The 20,385-nt window shown below is 37.1% G+C and overlaps 1 protein-coding gene across 2 annotated transcripts in view; it reads left to right on the top strand.

Moving 5' to 3' along the window:
* The window catches only part of CNTN3 (contactin 3), a 304,606-nt gene that overhangs the window by 243,725 nt on the left and 40,496 nt on the right, over positions 1 to 20,385 (top strand). For both annotated transcript variants that reach the window (XM_075998483.1, XM_075998482.1), the window contains exons 12-13: positions 2,214 to 2,341; positions 5,102 to 5,277. In XM_075998483.1, the coding sequence (XP_075854598.1) occupies positions 2,214 to 2,341; positions 5,102 to 5,277 (304 nt within the window). The remainder of the gene's footprint in view (positions 1 to 2,213; positions 2,342 to 5,101; positions 5,278 to 20,385) is intronic.

Raw genomic sequence — 20,385 nt, 5'->3', positions numbered from 1 at the left:
AGATTAAAGGTTTGAAAAGAAACATTTACCATTTATTCTCTTTGTGAGCAGCTACCTGTAAGGTTTCATTTACATAACAAGACTGCCTTTGCTAGCTCCCTTAAACTTCTTCCTCTCTCTCCCTCCCAGTCCCTGTTTTTCTGCTTTTGAGCCCCATTCTTTAAAAAGCTCTGTACCTCATTGAAGATTCGAATCTTCATTCTGAGCATTCCAGAGTAAACATGTTAAATAAATTTGTATATTTTTTTCTCCTGTTAATCAATCTACCTTATGTCAGTGATTTTTCAGCGACCCTCGTAGGGACCAGAGGCTTCGCTCCTTACTTCTGGGACTTCTGCCTCAGCCTCCTGAAATGCTGGGACTACAGGCTCAAGTCACTGTGCCCCTCTGAAGAGATTCTTCTTAAAAGTTCTTTGATCATCTCTTAGAGAAAAAAAGTGATGAGCTTATATTTAATACCCAACAAAATACATTTTAACCCTCAAAGTTCCATGAGGGAAATCAGATACGGAAACTTTTTGTTTGTTTACAGATTCCTAGGACATTTTTTGGAATTTTTAACCTTTCTGTGTAGTTTCTCAAATTGAAACGTACTGCTATGTGTTCCTTGATTAGTCTCCAAGGCCACTACTTTCAAACTCTTTTTGTTTTCAATTTACTTTGACATAGTTTTTTTTTAAAAAATCACATGTATGACGAAATTAGTGGATAGCTCTACCCACATTTGCAAACCTATTTGCTGGTTACTAGTTTCACAATTCCACCACGACTTTCTCATGAAGAAAATCTAACCAGGATGCAGATGAAAGTGAATAGCAGGTTATAAAGGAATATGTATGTATATACAACATAAATTCATATCTTTTACATTTTGATACATAAACTTCTACTTGTCGTGACATTTTTGACACATACCTAAAAATCCTCCAAGAAACATGGTAATATTTATATACTGAGTTGAGATCCTCCACTCCAATGTAATGTTCTCAGCATCTTTCCTGCTTACTCTGCAGAATGGCCTAAAAAGTTGAAGGCATTTCATGACCATCGTTTGCCTTTATGATGCCATGCAGACCCCGGGGTTGCAAATATTTTTAAAAAGTTTATCATCCACTTTTGTAGGTACAACACCCACGTATCAAAGACATGAGCCATAAAAGATGACAGGCATTCTAAGTGTTAAATGCATGGTATGGGTAGTAATGATTTTAGGAATTCCAGGAGAGAGAATATAATTATGGGTAGACAAGTTGGGCAATAAAGATACAGAGATCAGATTAATAGCAAATTAATCCTGTCTCATTCCTCTTTCTTAATTCAAGTGACACCCCTTGTAAGAGGCTTTTCTGAAGCACGCTATCCTGAAAACACTCCATGAAGCAATTGTTCTTTATTATGTCACCCTGTCTGTCTCCTTCTGAGTACTTCTCAAAAATCAGAATTTCTCATATTTAAATATTTGCTATCTGTGCCACTCACATAGGGTATTGTTTCTACGAAGGTGGAGACTTTCTATTTTGCTCACACTATAATCACAGGGACTCTCAGTGCCAAGCACATGTAAGGCACTCTGTTATATTTCCTTAATTGTTAGATGCTACACCTTTTAAGTACTCTAAGTGTACACTCAAAAACTCTAATGTTTATTTGACTCGCCCAGGTTCTTTGTGCTAGCTCACAAGTGTCCACCCAAATGTTCTTTTGCAAAATGTGGATTTTTATTGGGTTGAATGTGACTCTCTCATTTCATAATGAAATACAAGCAGCTTCCTTGTTTCTAATAAACTGTTTCAAATTTAAGGTACATAGTTTCATGCCTACTTTTTATTTTCTCCAAACTGATAAGGTTAACCCCATGTATAATTTACCACAACATATATTTTTCAAAATATTTCATACTCATTTGATAAATACAGCCCCCAATTTAGTTGTAATGTTAAGTAATGATGCGTAAAAATATCATGTAAAGTTCGAATTGGCAGAAAATCTTTTCTTACTCAACTCTGTGTTTGTGTGTATGTATGTATGTATGTATGTGTGTGTGTGTGTGTGTGTGTGAATTTTCTCTTAATTTTATTTATTCCCAAAATGATAAATCCTGGTTGATCATACTTAAAAATACTAGCTGAAGGCAACATGCTCTTTAAAAAAAATTATTTGGAAAAAATAGCTATAATATATTTAATTATCTTATTTGTATTTCCTTCCTTTAGAATTTCTTTTTTAAAAGATGGAGGACTCAAAATAGCCAACGTGACTAAAGCTGATGCTGGAATTTACACCTGCACAGCAGAAAACCAGTTTGGGAAGGCAAATGGCACAACACACCTGATTGTCACAGGTGAGTGCATTTCTAAAATATGGCTTTACATAGGGATGCTCTGTTTATTATTATGGTCAAAGAAACTGACTGTATGTGCAGTACACTTTGAAGGAAGAACTGAACTTGAGTTTGCACTTTATGTTATTTTAACAGGTGAAAGTCAAGGCAATGGTTCTTAATATTTAACATAGCACAATGTGCACAGGGAATGCAGAGAATGCATCAGTTACTATTCTGGGATAATGGGCAATACAAATTATAAATAGCATATGTTGATGATCTCCTTTTATTTTATTGTAAAATAAAATTCTGTTATGTGAGGTCTTTTGGTTATACTTTTTCCTTATAATTGATCTTTTCTGGAGATGTTCAATTCCAGGAGATATTAATACCATGATATCAATAAGAGTTGCTAAAAGTTGTGGATATATTATGTTCATTTATTCATTCATGAAAATATGTGTGCACCTACTATGTGTCAGATGCTAGGGCTATATCAGTGAGCTCATTGACAGAGAGACCACCCTCATTAATCTTGCATTCTACCAGAGGCAGAAAGAAAATAAGCAGTGGGATTAAGAAATAAGATGATTATTACAAGGAAAAATTGTAAACAATTAGGAAAACAAAAAGGAGTATATGGGAAGAGGTAAATTAGACCATTAGAAACAGGATGATGAGAATCAACCTCACTGAGAAGGAAAGATCTGGACAAAGATTTCATGAAGATGAAGGTGTCAACCAACAGATTGGGGACAATTATGCAGACCATTTGTGGACCTTGTTAGGACTTTGGCTTTCAGCTAAATCGAAAATGGCATCTGACGCTATATTTGGAGCAGAGGAATGACATGATATGAAATACCTTTTTAAAGAATTAGTCTAGCTGCTCTATTGAGAAGAGGCCATGAGAAACAAGGGTAGAAGCAGGAGAGGTCTCAGGAGACCATTGCTGTAAACTAAACAGGACATGATCCAAATGAGGTTGGTAACAAAAAAATTGATGGGATGGAGTCAGATATTGCATATATTCTGCCTGTAGACTCAACAAGAATTGCTAACAAATTGAACATGAGGTCTGAGAGAAAAGAAGGAGACAAGGGTGACTGCCCAGTGGTTGGTGAACAAGAAGAAGAATGGCAATCAAAACAATGGAGATGGGATGGGCTTGGATAGCTTCGGGGAGGAGGAAGATCAGGAGTTCAGATTGGACTTGTTGACTAGGAGATCTTTATTAGGCTCTGTCTCTATAAAGAAGATCATGGATTTACCAAGATATCAGTGGATTAAAACAGCATAGCTTTGCTTTTTGCTCATGCTGCAAGTCTATGGTTGGGCAACCACGTTGTCCATGTTCAGGGACAGAGGGTTCTGATGTCTCCACCATCTGTCATGTGGCTCATCACCATGGAAGGGGAAAGAAGACGCACCAAATTAAGCATTAGTTCTTCCAGACTTCTGCCCGTCAGTGTCACCCATAACTCCTATTTACATTTCACTGGCCAAAGCATTTGGCTAATTCTGAGTACACAAGTATTCAAAATTTAATCCTATTGTGTGCCCCAGAGGAAGTAATGACGAACAACACCCAAGTGGGGATGCAGAGTAGTGAGTTGTATAGACGAATCTGGATTTGGGAGAGAGTTTGAGGACAGAGATATGCATTTGTTAGCAAAATGGATACTTGAAGCCAAGACACTGGCTGAAATCCCCAAGAGAGTGAGTGAAGACAGGAAATTTAAAAACAATCAAGGACTGAGCTTGAGACATTCCAACATTAAGAGATTTAGGCAAAGAAGAGGGATCGTAAAGGGAGACAGAAAAGGAGTGAGCAGTACGGTAGGAGAAAACTAAGAGAGCATAGTGCCACATAAACCAAGGGAAGTAAATGTACCAATATGTCAGCGATTGAGAAGAGCAGATATAGCTGAGAGGTCGGGTAATAGGAGACCAAAAATTTACCACTGGATAATGCACCAGGGTGGTTGTTGGGGACCTTGATGAGGACAGGTGGGTTGGAAAGGAGAAACCTGAGTAGACTGAGTTAAAGAGGGAATTTAGTAGTAGTATCACAGATAAAATGTATAAATGACTCTTTTAAAGACTTTTGCTCCAATGTGGTGCAAAGAAATGGGGAGTAGCAGTGGAGAACGTGGGGCTGAGAGAAGTTTAATTCACAATAGATGGAAGGTGGGTTGTGTTGTCAGGGAAAAAGAAATGTGCACGTGGACATTTGTATTGGGGAAAAAGAAACAATAATTAACACGTTAACATAGTACCCCTCTCATTGTACCTATTGTAAGCATCTTTCATGCAATATTTCAAATCCATGCTAACATTTAAAAGTGTAAGTCTATTTAAATTTTGATGATCATACATTTTCTAGTCAAAGTTGGTGAAAACATAGTAGCTTCCATTTCTACCTCTTGTATTTCACTAAATAAACTAAGCCAAAATTGATTTTGTTAGTGGTACTATAACTCTTATCTGTAGATGACTTTAATTTTTAAACGTATATATCCTATAAATTCAGATCATCTAATTATTCCAACAATAATTTGTGGACCCAGTGAAATATATGATAGACCTGCATAAAAATGTATATTTTAGTTTTGAAGACTTATAATTATAGAGATATATGGATATATATAAATGGATATATATATATCCATCTGTAAACATATACACTATAAGTTAGGTGAACAGTCTGCTTGTGCAAATTGCTTTCATCACAATAACAAAAGCAAAAGTTTTACTTAAAAATTATTTCCCCAACAGAACCAACGAAAATAACTTTGGCACCATCCAACATGGATGTTTCTGTTGGCGAAAGCGTGATTTTGCCCTGCCAGGTGCAACACGACCCACTGTTAGACATCATGTTTACCTGGTATTTCAACGGGGCCCTCACAGATTTTAAGAAAGACGGATCTCACTTTGAGAAAGTCGGTGGGGTAAGTTGTAACGCTTTTCTTTTACACATTGCCTCTGAAAACATCTGCCATGTGGTGATGCCCTAGAAATGTTTGTGAAATGAGTGATCCTGGTTGAGTGGTTCTCAGTTCTGTTTTGATCTCATTTTATTTTTGTTATTACCAGAAAGGGAGCACATTTACTTCAACCTTTAATTTAAATTAAATTTGATGTGTGCTGTATTTATACTAAGTGATATTCTTTGTGACAATTTTGTTGTTGATATCCTGTGGAAAGGAAAGTTTTCTTATGCAGGTGTTTATTTTTGACGTGACATATTTATGATGAAGTGGGAGGATTTTACATTTGAAAATGTCTTATCCAGGTGTTTCATCCCAATTAATCCTTACAATTGGACCAGGCATTTGTAGTGAGACTCTTCATTTTTCAGGTACACAAACCAAGGATCTGAAAAGTTTGTTAACGTGATCATAGTCACTCAGGTAGTTAGTGGTGGAACTTCAAGCCCAGATCTGTGTGTCTCCACAGCACAAATGCTTTCTAGTGTTCCATTCCATCGCCTTCTGCTTTTGGGATGGTTCCACATGACAAACAATTACAGGCTTAAAGGAAACATTGATACTTGCAGGAGAACAGTTAAGAAGTGGCTCAGTGCTGGTGAGCCACCCAGACTAACAATAAGCCTGACAGAACATCTGGGAATTGCAAGGCCAGCCTCCACTTCAGGTCTGTTTATATGGACTGTATGGCAGCTTCATTCTCTTTGGTTAAGGTGTCAGTGGTGGATAGTCAAGTCTGGGTTTTGGCCTTATGGACTTAACATGTAGGAATCACTAAAGCAGAAAACAACATGACAGTCAACTCAACTATGGTCATTTGGCAAAGATTTCTTATTAAATGTATGTATATGTATTCATAGGCATAATAGTGTATTAGGATCATATACAACTCAAAAGGATGGTGTTATGAGTTGAATCGTGTCCCAATTCAATACATAATGCCCAGCCCTATTTGTAAATTGGCATGTTGCAAAAGTAGTTAAATTCACATGAGGTCATTTTGGAATAGTCTGGGCCCTAATCATAACTGGTGTCCCTATCAAAGAAGGCAGTTTGGACACCAGACACAGAGAGAACACCATATGAAGCCCAGATACAGAGGAGAGATGGCCCTGTGACCAGGGAGGCAGAGATTGGAGTCATGCTGCCACAAGCCAAGGGATGCCTGGGGCTACCAGCAGCTGGAAGAGGCAAAGGAAATTCTTCTCTTAGAGATTTTGGAGGGAGCATGGCCCTGGGAAAACCTTGATTTCAGACTTCCAGATTTCAGAAGTGTGAGAGGATAAATTTCTGTTAGTTTTAAGCCACCCAGTCTGTAGTATTTTGTTACAGCAGCCTTGGGAAACTAATAAAAAAAAAAGAAAACTTTTAAAAGAAAATTGAGATGGTTCTATACCTAGCCACAATTCAGTATAATTTAAGTATCCTCTTGATTTTCTATCATGCTTTTTATATCATTTTGGAAGTCCTACTTTTCTAATTGTTCTGACTAATTCAAGGCTTTTGAAAACTTTAGCCGTTGCTACAACTTGTTAGCATTTCTGTTGCCTATAGAGATCACATCAGAAGAACGAGAACAAGTGGTTTGAGGAGAAGGGAAGAGAAGTTTATTACTTTCCCGGCAAAGGAGGAAAATGGTAGATAGACTATTCTCTCAAAATCCAAATTCCTGTCCATAAGCAGACATACAGAGCTTTTAAAGAGAGGGCCCCAATTCTAGGCTATTGTCATTTAACCACTGATAATGGTTCTAGTGGTCGCATCTCAGCTGAGGACGAAGCCTGTGGCCTCCACCCACCTGGAAGGTCCACCCAGACCTCCTCCTCCTCCAGCCAGGCGCTGGGCCTGGGATGGAGCCAGGGTTCAGCTGAGCTATCTCCTGTAACAGAAGCAACAAACGACATTCCTCTGCCCCTCCTGACCACCCTCCTGAGGCAGGGATGCAGGCCTCAGTTCCCCAAAACAGTGGGGGAAGTTTTAAAGAGACAGAAAACATCTTTTGCCATTATTTTTTCAGGCCGTTTCCTCTGTTACATATTCCCACTCTCAGTTTTATGCTTCCATATTTATGGGAGAAGGGGCGACTACACTGCTACATTTCTTTTACTGTTGTTTTCAATGCCCTTTTTTTTTTTTTAAAAAAAAGAGTTGTCACTAATATCTTCTGTCACAACAGGAGAAGGCCAGTATTGTCAGTCAGTTCTCTACCCCATACCTGGGGTCTCCTATAGTTTCCCCTTCCTTGGGCAGCAAGCTTTTAAAGGCCAAAAGGCTAACACATTACCTTCATAAAGACCCCTTATTCAATCTGGGAAAGGCTTCTCTTTTAATCCAGCTGTCCTCTTTTTTTTTTTTTTTTTGAGACAGAGTCTCGCTTTGTTGCCCAGGCTAGAGTGAGTGCCATGGCGTCAGCCTAGCTCACAGCAACCTCAAACTCCTGGGCTCAAGCGATCCTCCTGCCTCAGCCTCCCGAGTAGCTGGGACTACAGGCATGCGCCACCACGCCTGGCTTATTTTTTCTATATATATTAGTTGGCCAATTAATTTCTTTCTATTTATAGTAGAGACGGGATCTTGCTCTTGCTCAGGCTGGTTTTGAACTCCTGACCTCAAGCAATCCACCAGCCTCGGCCTCCCAGAGTGCTAGGATTACAGGCGTGAGCCACCGCGCCTGGCCCAGCTGTCCTCTTGACTTTCAATTTTAGGTAAAGAATCCAAATTAGTTACCTTTGCTATATAATGTAGATAACTGTGCTTGCGGTTGATTTATCAGCTGATTTATAAGCTTTCATAATAGCTTACCTAATACAATGCCCTCTGTTTTAGCTAATGCTAAATAAATGTGTAGTGAAAGGCTGAAAATCCAAAGTAGATTGTAACACGCATCAAACAGTCACAAAGAAACACTCACTAAGACCGAGCCAGATTGCTGCTTTCGTTAAGAAGAACTTGGCGTTAAGAACATTCGAGTTTATAATGTAATTTAACTCTCATGATTTACATGGCCCTGATAGGTTTTACAGAAGGCATAAAGTCATCTCTGTATAAGAGTCAGGTATCTGAAATGTGAAATTTCATAAATTAATGCTATCACTTGCCAATTCTGTTCTTTTTCTAACATGCTGGTTCATGGCCTATGAATTTTTTATTGACTTGTGCCATTAGTAACTTAATATTCTCCCATCAGTATAAAACGGTAAGCCATACAAGCTGACATTACCCTTAAGCACAGGCAATTAAGGAAATCGGGTTTTGTATTGCACGAGAAGGAATCATATAACAACTCTCGCCCTCTGATTGTGTGTTCATTGCAGCATACACGTTAATAGTGGTAGTCTGCCTGTTTCCCCCCGCCCCCCGGTGGGTTCATAGATACATCCACTATTTTCAAAAGCAGCAGAATGTGAGCGATGAGGAGTGGGAGGGTTGCTTAGAAAGGTATATAGGAAGAGCCATTTTTTTAAAAGAGAGAAGAGGTAGTTCGGATTATGGAAAATCCAACGCATAGCTTTGAACTGATTCAACCAATTATTGTGACTATGCCAGACAGTCAGTGCCCATTCATTTGTTTTTAAAAGCACACACCTTTTGGGGAAATTCTGTAAGCTCAAAAAGCTCTGATAATTTAGACCAGATCTATCGTGTAGACTCGAACATCGTGCCAAAGGATCACGATGACACCAGTCGCGGGTTTCGCACAGGTGGGATTGTACATTCAGAAAAAACTTATTAAACTGAGTGTCTAAAATAAATTGCCACCTCACAAAGGAGAAGTCAGAGTCCAAAGACCGTGCTTCAGTCTGTGCCCATGGGACACATCAAAGTCATATAATTAAATCAGCAGGAAAAGACTTCCACTGAAGTCCCTGTTTGCCAAAAATGCAGGTATAGGCACAGCGTGGTGTGATTGGAGAAGTGGAAGATTAGCATTCAGATACATGAGAGTTCTAGGTCTTACTGCTTACTGGGTGATGGGGGTGAGTGAGCCACGTAACGTTTTGGTTTTTCTTTTATTTTCTGATCTCTTTTCACATCAGCTTTTAGTACAGTCATGTGTTCCTTAACAGTAGGGATACTTTCTGAGAAACACATCATCAGTTGATCCCATCTTCATGAGAGCATCATAGAGTGTCCTTACACGAGCCCAGATGGAAGAGCCTACGGCACACCTGGGCTGTATGGTGTAGCCTTATGGCTTCCAGGTTAGAAAACTTTTACAGCATGTTACTGTACTACATACTATAGGCATTTGTAACACAATGGCAAGTATGTGTATATCTAAACATACATAAACATAGAGAAAATATAGTAAAATATGGTATAAAATATTAAAAATAGTACGCCTGTATAAGGCACTTACCATCAATGGAGCTTACAGGACGGGAAGTTGCTCTGGGTGAGCCAGCGAGTGAGTGGCCAGCGAATGTGAAGGTGTAGGACGTTACTGTGCACTACTGTAGACTTTATAAACACTGTACACTTAGGCGGAAGCACACTGAATTTATAAACAGATATTTTTCTTTCTTCAGTAATAAAGTAACCATAGATTACTGTAACTTTTTTACTTTATAAATTTTATACTTTTTTTTCTTAGCTTTTTTACTGTTTTGTAAATAACATTTGGTGTAAAACACAAATACATTTATGGCTATAGAAAAATATTTTTTTCCTTTATATCCTTACCCTATAATATTTTTTCTATTTTTAATGTTTTTTTTTTCTTTTTAAACTTTTTTGTTAAAACCTAACAGATAAACACACATATTACCCTAGGCTGACACAGGGTCAGGATCATTAGTGTCACTGTCTTCTACCTTCACATCTTGTCCCACTGGAAGGTCTTCATAATAGGCATGGAGCTATCTCCTATGGTAGCAATGCCTTCTTTTAGAATACCTCCTGAAGGACCTGCCTGAGGCTGTTTTTACACTTGACTTTTTTTTTTTTTTTTTTAGTAAGTACAAATAGTATGCTCTAAAATTATAAAAAGTGCAGTATAGTATAGTAAATACATAAGCCACTAACAGTCATTTGTCATCATTATCGAGTACTATGTACTGTGTGTAATTGTATGTGCTGTGCTTTTATATGGCTGGCAGTTCAGTAAGTTCATTAGTTCACGAGCATCACCAAAAACATGTCAGTAACCCATTGTGCTGGGACATTACAATGGATATGACATCACCAGGTGATGGGAATTTTTCAGCTTCATTATGGGACCAACATTGTATAGACCTTTCATCATATCTGCCATGTCTCCTCCCACCAGGAGGTCTCTTTCTAGAACAAATACTTTCTCTCCTTTTTGCTTATGTCTAGATATCTTCATATATAATTGTGTGCATGTAGGTAAGAATGTATATACTTGCATATATATCCTATTATTTCCCTTATGCACAATTATAAGAAGAGACACAGGCCCAGCAATATGTATACAGTAGTGCTCAATCATACCCATAGTTAACCAACAGAATTTCACTCCATGCCCTTAGCCAAAAAAAAAAAAAAGTAGAAAAAGATTCCATGATTTATATGAGTATAGTATCTTCCTTTTCTGACTTTTAAATAAACCTTAGCTTCTACTGATAGGAAAAGGGAGGCAATAGTCCAAAGGTTAAGAGAAACAGAAGAACATTGTTGGCTGGTATCTAAACACTTAAGACCTGACAATTTAAGTATGATCTTGGGGACCTTCAAGGATAATTTTGAGTTCTCTAATAAGCTAACTTTTGGACTTAGATGTGTTATGTGATAAGGGCTCACTGTAGACATAAACTTTTGAGCCCAAACACACTAGGAGTTCTCTGAATATGGTAAGGGTGTTTAAATGTGTGTGCCGTGTTAAACCTAATGTGGTGCAGATACTTTAGAAATGAAGAATGTCTAGAACAAGGCTGTGTAGCTTTACAAACGTTTTGTGGAATTGGATCTATGATGAATTAGAATGTGTGTGGATAAGAGTCACTGGAAGCAATAAGACTTCTAGCAGTGACAACCAATCTGCCACTCATTTAACTGGCTCCCTTCAGTATGATTTATTTCCCACCAGCCACAATCTCACAGCTACTGGTGAGCTTGGGACTTGCTGTGTTTTTCAGCTCTTAGTGATAGAAAAATAATATCATTGAAATTGATCCTTTGTGTGTGATAATACAAGTGGTCATTTTGACTTGATTTATTTCATAGAATTGTTTGGTCTAAAAGTTTGAAAACAGCAGTACTTTTACAGCACAGAACTATGTGAAAGATGTGTGAAGCAAAGCACTCATTCCCCAGGCAACTCCTGGTGATATTCTGAGTTTTTAAACATCTCCCTCTTGGACTATCTTATACATTTTGTACCTTGTACAAATTTAAAGCATCAACTGACTTGATCATTAAGAGACTGTACCCAGTAACAAACCCATAAAAGTGGGATCAGACAAGGGTAATTATTACTATTCATCTTGAACATCCTTCCCTGAAGTGTGACTCTTCCCACAATTTGGGAGTAAAAAAACAAGGATTCCCCAATTCCATCCAGAAAAGGGGAAATGCACAAAATAGTTGACGTTTAGTTATTTCCCTAACTCATCATTTACTCATCCAGGCAAATAGAGTCTTAGATGCTGTTTAATGTGATTGATATCTCGGGGCCGTGTTTATTACATGCGATATTTATTAAGATGATTGGTTCAAATCCAATACTAAACTCTGTAAGGTAGATTTATATTTACAACATTAGCATTTATATTTACAACACAACCAAGAAACATGTGACTTGTTGTATTAAAACCCATTAAAAACAACAGTTACAGGCCGGGCGCTGTGGCTCACGCCTGTAATCCTAGCTCTTGGGAGGCCGAGGCGGGCGGATTGCTCAAGGTCAGGAGTTCAAAACCAGCCTGAGCAAGAGCGAGACCCCGTCTCTACTATAAAAATAGAAAGAAATTAATTGGCCAACTGATATATATATAAAAAAATTAGCCGGGCATGGTGGCACATGCCTGTAGTCCCAGCTACTCGGGAGGCTGAGGCAGGAGGATCGCTTGAGCCCAGGAGTTTGAGGTTGCTGTGAGCTAGGCTGACGCCACGGCACTCACTCTAGCCTGGACAACAAAGCGAGACTCTGTCTCAAAAAAAAACAAAAAACAAACAAAAAAAAAAACAACAGTTACAACAAACCAAAGCTATGAATGAAGGAATTTAAAGAAAAAGATGTGCAGGTATTTATCAGGCAAATGCAACAAAAAGAAAAAAAGAAACAAATGTTAATTTCAAATAAAGTATAATTGAAGGCAAACTTTAAAAGCAAAAACGATAACTTTATTTTGGAAAATTTTCTCGTCACCATGAAAATATAATAATCACAAACCATAATACTCCAAAAATGTACTATTAAAATTTACCAGGTCAAAGCAAAAAGAAAAAGAAGAACAAGAAACAGCAGCAAACTTTGAGAGCTCTTTCAGCCACCAGTAGACCAATTTGCCAAAAATTAGAAAAAGACAATTTTGATACTATAATTAGTTAGAGTAACAGATACACATGAAAGATTCACTTTATACATAGAAAGTACACATTGCTTTTCATTCTTTTCACACCCTTGCACATTTGAGCAATAAAAACAGCAAAGCAAATATACAGAAAGAAGACTGAAAAACAAATGGAATTGATATGTCAAAATGCAATAATAGATACTCTGGAATTTAGCAATGAAAAATAAAGAAAAAATACTAAAATTAGATATGAGGAAAATAATAAAAGAGATAAGAAAACATGTACAAACACAGAGGATTCCATGTTCAAGTAATGTATATGAAATTCCTAAGGAATAATTCCAAGGATAATAATTCCTAGGGAAATGTAAATTATCAAAATTAAAATTGAATTAATTTAAAATTTAAAATGAAATTAAAATTATCCGCTTACATAGATTCATTATTATGAAAACACATAAATCATTTTGCTCCTTCTACCACAAAATAAAAGGATTCTGGGGCTAGATAATTTTACTGATAATGTTTTTTTTCAAGTTTTAAGGAAACAGGTAAATGTTCTATGCCAGGCATCCTCAAACTATGGCCTGCGGGCTACATGCGGGCCACCTAGCACATTTATCTGGCCTGCGGGTGTTTTTGCCCCCACTGCCTGTCCTGCTTAGCAGCCGACTTGTCTTGGGTCCAAAGTGTGCACTCTCCAATGGTCTGAGGAACAGTGAACTGGCCCCCTGTTTAAAAAGTTTGAGGACCCCTGAATCTATGCTATATAAACATGGCAGTATAAAAAGTTAAAAATCTTTTCAATTTATTTTGTAAGGCTTTACATATTCCTGAGAACAAAACCTGGCAAGATGGTAAATACTTAGTCTTTGTCCAGTTTCATCACCCATAAAATTGAAGTATTAATACTTTATTAAGAGATATTTATAACGTATAAGGATGATACATACTGTTATTACTGCAACTGCTAGCCACAGTGATACAATTGTCTCTAAATTGTTCCCAACGATAGCTGCATCAATTTGTGTTCCCATCAGCGGTAGTAGTAAAGGGCTCCTTTTTTCCCATATCATTTTGCACATGGTTTTTGCCTTGATTTTTTTTTAATATTTGCCAAATAGTTGATAAGCAATACCTCATTATTGCCAGCTTCTCATTTCTCAGATTAATGAGATTGAAAATCTCTCCATTTGCTTGTTACTCATTTGGATACCAAGGAAGGATTTAGAATTATAACTGACTCCTCCAAATTAAGAAAATTTAGGGCTAATACTGATTCTGATGAAATGCAGGATTACTTCTGCAGAGAAGAGCAAGGTTAAAAATTACTTTTTTTATTTCTAGATAGAGAAATTCACAAAACACACAGTTTCATGGATTACTATATAGAATGTGAATGTAGAAAAAAAAAATCTGGCGGTAGAGAATCACTTGAAAGGTAATTTCAAAAAAAAATAGAAACTGCTTCAAGACAACAGATCAGATTTTTTTGTATGGAAAAGTAATACAATTTACTTTTGCATGTATCAGATTTTCTTTTTCTAATTTTATTTTTAATTAACATGTAACAATTGTACAAATTTATGGGGTACAGAGTGATAATGTATATAGTGTGTAATGTGCACATATCAGATTTTTATCTCATCTTTTTCATGTGTCTATTGAACATAGTTCTCTTTGGGACACACCAGGGATTCTTTTGTTTACATGCAAATCCCCAGTATATATTAGTCATTTCTTATCTCACAATATAAGCTTCACCTTCTGCAAAATAAAAATTAATATCCTTTCCTCATTTCTACTATTGGAATGCAGGACATTTTTTTTTTCCTAGATTTACAGAAGGCCCTTAGGTATTCAAGATATTCATTATATCTTTTTTTGATTCACTAGAAATATCTTCTAATAGTACGATCATTTTTTGTTAACTTTGTTTATTACATCATTCATAAAATAGAATTTTTCATTTTCACATAAACAAGTCTGTATTCTTTTTCTAAGAGTTTGGAATATGCAAGCATAGGATATGAAAAGATTTTAGAACAAATGTACACAGAGGATTACAGAAGAATATTGTGGGATGTTAGAGAGGATATGATTTTGAGAGAAAAACTTTGGAAGAAATACAGATATTTAAAGAAAATTTCAGGGAGGGTTTGCTGTGACTTTCATGTTGTTTACCCGCAAATCTTCAATAAAATTATATCACTTGGAAATTATTAGGCTTTTATTCCTTGCATGTGTTATTTGTTATTGATCTTAGACATACTGGGATTCCACTATTGGACATAACCCCATCTCTCACTAATTTAAAAACATAAGCTATCCACCAAAGAGTTATCAATGTGTATGTTTGTGTACATGTGAATATGTTTGTATATATACCAGCATATGAAAATCCAAATATAGTTATATAGAGATATTTTTAAAATCTCTGAAAGTCTTAAGAGAATCAGTAATAATTTAGTTTATATTTCTTATAATTCCTTCTGATCCTCCAAATTATAAATTCCAATAACAGATATTTACCTGAATCTGTCATTTGCAAATTAAAAAAAAAAAATCTCATCTCTGCACAGTAAGACTAATGCCTCACTGGTGGAAAGAGATGTAGCTTATAATTTTGGTTTGGTTTGGCAAAGGGAGATGGAAACTATGGTTCATGGGTACATCTATGGTACCCATGGTACATCTTGCAAAAAGGACTGAAATAAAAAATAGTGGTAAATCCAATAATGCAATAAATAAGCAAATAAATCACACCAAGTGAGGAGGAAAATGGTATCTATTGATCATAGTTTTATCTTTACTCATGCTGGCTTAAATTTTTTTAAATGACTTTATTGAGATATAATTCACATAGTATACAATTCATCCATTTAAAGTAAAATTCAATGGCTTTTAATATATTCACAAAGCTGTGCTTCCATCACTTCAATCAATTTTAGAATATTTTCATTACCTCAAAAAGAAACCTCATGTCCCTTAACTATAACCCCCAAAATCCCCACCCTTTCCCTCCATCCTAGGTAACCACTGATTCCTGGGGAGGCTTCCAGTCCAAGTTGAGATTCTCTGTATCCAGCTGTCTCTCTCTGATTTGTGGGGAGCCCTTTTCCCTATGACCTCATTTCTTGGCCAGATCTAAGAACAGCTCTTGATTTTTCAGTTTGTTCCACTTTTTGCTTATTGTCAGGAGAAAAATGACAACTTCCAAGTTCATAACATGCCCACTAGAAATCAGAAGTCAGGGTAACTGGACCATTTTTAAATCAGGTTACTTATTATCTCCTTACTGAGTTGTAATTGTTCATCCTGGCTTAGATGGTATGCTCCAATTCAGGAAGAAAATCATTCTATTTTACAAGGCATAATATTTAATTATAACATTTAATGGATCTGAACACTAATGAGAAGATAAATAAGAAATGGTTCATTTTGGGTGACTGAACATTTTAGACTCAGATCAGAGACTCAGGAATTTTTTGTAGGTTGGTTTTTATAAGTTATTATTACAGAAAACACTTTTATTTTATAAACCTTTTTTCTTATACTGACTTTAAAATTTTGGAACAGGCCCTTTGCTAGGAAAAAGGTCTATTGATAGTCACATTTGATATCAAACCTACTCTTTCCTTCTTTATATTTTTCAATATGACTTTGAGATGAGAAATCCGCATTTTTGAACTATCAGGAAAGCTGTCAGGATACATCAGTCTGTGATTCTAATAAAAATAGTATGATCTCTTTAGGAGTAACTCTTCTGGAAGAGGGTATAAGCTTATTCTCTCTGAGCCCTTGACAGTTCTTTCTTTGGTCCATAGACAGAGTACTGACATAAACTGAAGGATGTCCAGGATTTTGCTTTTTTTTTTTTTTTTTTTTAAAGAATCCTATTATAGGCTCTTGGCATAGTCAGCTCAAAGCAACCTACAAGGGTGAATCTTGGGAAATAAATATCCCAAACTCACTATCCTCCTCCCTCAGATCTCCTAATGAGTGGAACCCAAGAAATTGGTGGAGGGTTGGTCCATATCAGTCATTTTCTTTGGTCCATGTAGGTTATTTGCCCAAGGTAGAGGTAGTATGGCAAGTACAGAATGGATCTGGGGGGCTGTGATAAATTGTGTTTTCCAAAGATGGATGCAACAACCCACCTTATCCAACAGGCTCTTCTTACACTATGATTTTGACACTCCTTCTCGTTGAGTAGTGAAATCCACACCTCTCCTATTAGGCTTTTGTGACTGCCTTGACCAATAAGGAACAGTAGGAATGATGCTGTATGATTTCTAAAGCTAGCTCATAAAAATGCATTCACTTCTACCTTGTTGCATGGGCCTAATTGCTCTTAGAATCCAGCCACCATAGTTTGAAGAAGCCCAAGCAGACAGGGGATAGGTCTCAAACTCCTGACCTTGAGCGATCCGCCCACCTCAGCCTCCCAGAGTGCTAGGATTACAGGCGTGAGCCACTGGGCCTGGCCTAGGGGATAGGCCAATCTCAAGAGGAACCAAGGTCCCTGGCCCCACAGGTCATTCTGAATTCCCAGCCAATAGCCAACACCTGCTTGCTTGTCAAGTGAACGAGCTTGCCATTCCACAAACAACCCATCCCAGCTAATGAGATGTGCAATAGAGATGAGTCCTCACTGATCCCTGCTCAACTTACACATCCCTAAAGCAGAATAAATGACCATTTTTTAATCCACTAAGTTTGGGGGGGGGCTAATTTTTTTATGTAGCAGTAGTAATTGGAACTAGAAGTAAACATACTTTCATTCAATGCAAGAATTATCATATCAATCATGAGTAATCTTAGAGTGATTCAGGTTGATTAAAAGTAAGTTTCCATGTGTAACTATACAAATTTATCACCTTTATTTCAATGACTGTTGCTTTTAAAATTACAATGAGCATACCAAATTACAATGAGCAATGTCATGTCAAGGAATTGAGCCTCATGTTGGCCCATACTACCTGTTTCACAAATACTAGTTTTCGTGCCCACCGACCAAAATGAAAATCTGTATAGGAATGTCAGCATATGACCTCAGCAATATGCAGCATAACGTTATGATTAATTCCTTCATTTATTAATTGCAAAATTTTCGAGTTAGGGGAGATCTGAGCAATTATCTTAAGCCTTTTATTCCTTCTGAGAGGAGTGAAGATGAGCAATGAAGAATCCCAGGAGGTTTAATGATTTTTGACCTTAAGTGCTCATTTGAATCAGCTGGTGGGTCTCCTCTTTCCAGTCCATTTTGATTTTTATTTGTTCTGGGATGTGGTGTAAATATTTCTGGTGTTTTTATTTTGTTTGTTTGTTTAAAGATTCCCTAGGTGAATTTATAGTGCTTCCAACATAGAATTAATGGGTTTAGCAAACTGGATAGCAAAATGTTTTTCAAATAGACCATGTACTCAACAGGCAGCATTAAATAACATAATGTAGAAAAAATACACTGGGGAAAAGAATCCTTATTCAATAAATGGTGCTGGGAAAACTGGATAGCCACATGTAGAAGACTGAAACAGGACCCACACCCTTCACCTCTCACAAAAATCAACTCACACTGGATAATAGACCTGAACCTTAGGTGTGAAACTATTAGAATTCTAGAGGAATACGTTGGAAATACTGTTCTAGTCATTGGCCTAGGCAAAGAATTTATGAAGAAGATCCCAAAGGCAATCACAGCAGCGACAAAAATAAATAAATGGAACCTGAACAAATTAAAAAGCTTCTGCACAGCCAAAGAAACTGTCACGAGAGCAAACAGACAACCCACAGAATGGGAGAAAATTGTCGCAAGCTACACATCCGATAAAGGGCTGATAACTAGAATTTATTTAGAACTCAGGAAAATCAGCAAGGAAAAATCAAACAACCCTACCAAAAAGTGGGCAAAGGACATGAACAGAAATTTTTCAAAAGTAAACAGAATAATGGCCAACAAACATATGAAAAGATGCTCAACATGTCTAACCACCAGGGAAATGCAAATCAAAACAGCAATGAGATATCACTTGTCTCCAGTGAGAATGGCCTTTTATCAAAAAGTCTCCAAACAATAAATGTTGGCATGGATGCAAAGAGATAGGAACACTCCTACACTACTGATGGGACTGCAAACTAGTTCAACCTCTGTAATCTCTGTTTTTAATTTAACAAAGCAAAAGTCTGAGGCTCAGAGACTTTGACAATGTCTAGTTTGGGTTCATTTACATTATCTGGACAGTGTCTATTTATATTATTTTATATTCACTTGCATGAATTTTTGGCAGGTAACTGTTGTTTCAGTGAGCCCATTTTCATTTAGGGCCCGTTTCATATAAAAATACACATTTTCCATATCAATTTCCATATTAAGTTGAAGAAAGTTAATCAGCTTAAGAAAAAATTAAGCATTGGAGCATTCGGTACTAGGATATGGCAAAAAAATAAAAAAATGGTGAGCTGTGACTCTAAGGACTGAAGTATAGTAAACACTGGGATGAGATTTCTGGGACAGCAAAAACTAGGCATCCTGAGCTCCCTAAGTCTGGGTGAGATACTTCATCAACACACCACACTGCCAAGAAAGAAAGAAAGAAAGAGAGAGAGAGAGAGAGAGAGAGAGAGAGAGAGAGAGAGAGAGAGAGAAAGAGAGAAAGAGAGAAAGAGAGAAAGAGAGAAAGAGAGAAAGAGAGAAAGAGAGAAAGAGAGAAAGAGAGAAAGAGAGAAAGAGAGAAAGAAAGAAAGAAAGAAAGAAAGAAAGAAAGAAAGAAAGAAAGAAAGAAAGAAAGAAAGAAAGAAAGAAAGAAAGAAAGAAAGAAATTCCCTCATTGTTAATATGAACTTGATGTTGAAATAAAAAAGTCAACACCTTTGAGGCAACTGGGGCATTTGACACAACCTAAAATATGCATGAAGTGCCTTCAGCCAAGTTTTTGTGATCTTTAATGTGTCACTCTTTTGAAACACTCATGAATGGAGCAAGCTGGGACTCGGAATCCCGTAATGGAACAATTATTCCAGTCTGTTGGTACCCAAAGTAAGCTGAGCGAATTTTGATATTAACAGATTGCATCTTACCTGTCTTAAATATCACCTGTTCAGACAGCCCAGTGACAGCTGGAATTGTTAATCAGTCAGAAAAATTAGAACTGTTTACAGCATTAGTGCCTGTTTTCACGTTTCAGCGGCTGCCAATTCTTTCTGTTCGTTGGCTGTGCAGAGGGCATTTATAAAGAAGATGATCTTGAAGCAGCCATTTGGTGTTCGTGGGGGCAAGGTTTAATTTTGCTTGATCATAAATGTCATGGCGAGTCTTGCTACCACCAGTTCCTTCAGGGACCTTGACAGAGGAAAACACCAGCCAAGTTCCAGAAGGAGCCTACAGGTTCGACTGATTTCGAGGCACCTGCATGTGATTTTACATGCAGCGTCAGTCAGGGTTTGAAAGGCAACCCAGCGGAGGGATGAATGATTAATATTGGAAGTTCTGCAATAACAGGCTGTATAAAGCGATAAAAAGGAGGAGGACCGTCTATTCAACCTTGGTTCCAAATAGCCGTCAAAATGTATCTTTTTGGGTTTTTTTCTT

The sequence above is a fragment of the Microcebus murinus genome, chromosome 28 (assembly GCF_040939455.1).
Source record: "Microcebus murinus isolate Inina chromosome 28, M.murinus_Inina_mat1.0, whole genome shotgun sequence".
Taxonomy (NCBI): domain Eukaryota; kingdom Metazoa; phylum Chordata; class Mammalia; order Primates; family Cheirogaleidae; genus Microcebus; species Microcebus murinus.
The sequence above is the reverse complement of the archived record's forward strand: the minus strand, read 5'-3'. Positions and strand labels throughout refer to the sequence as shown.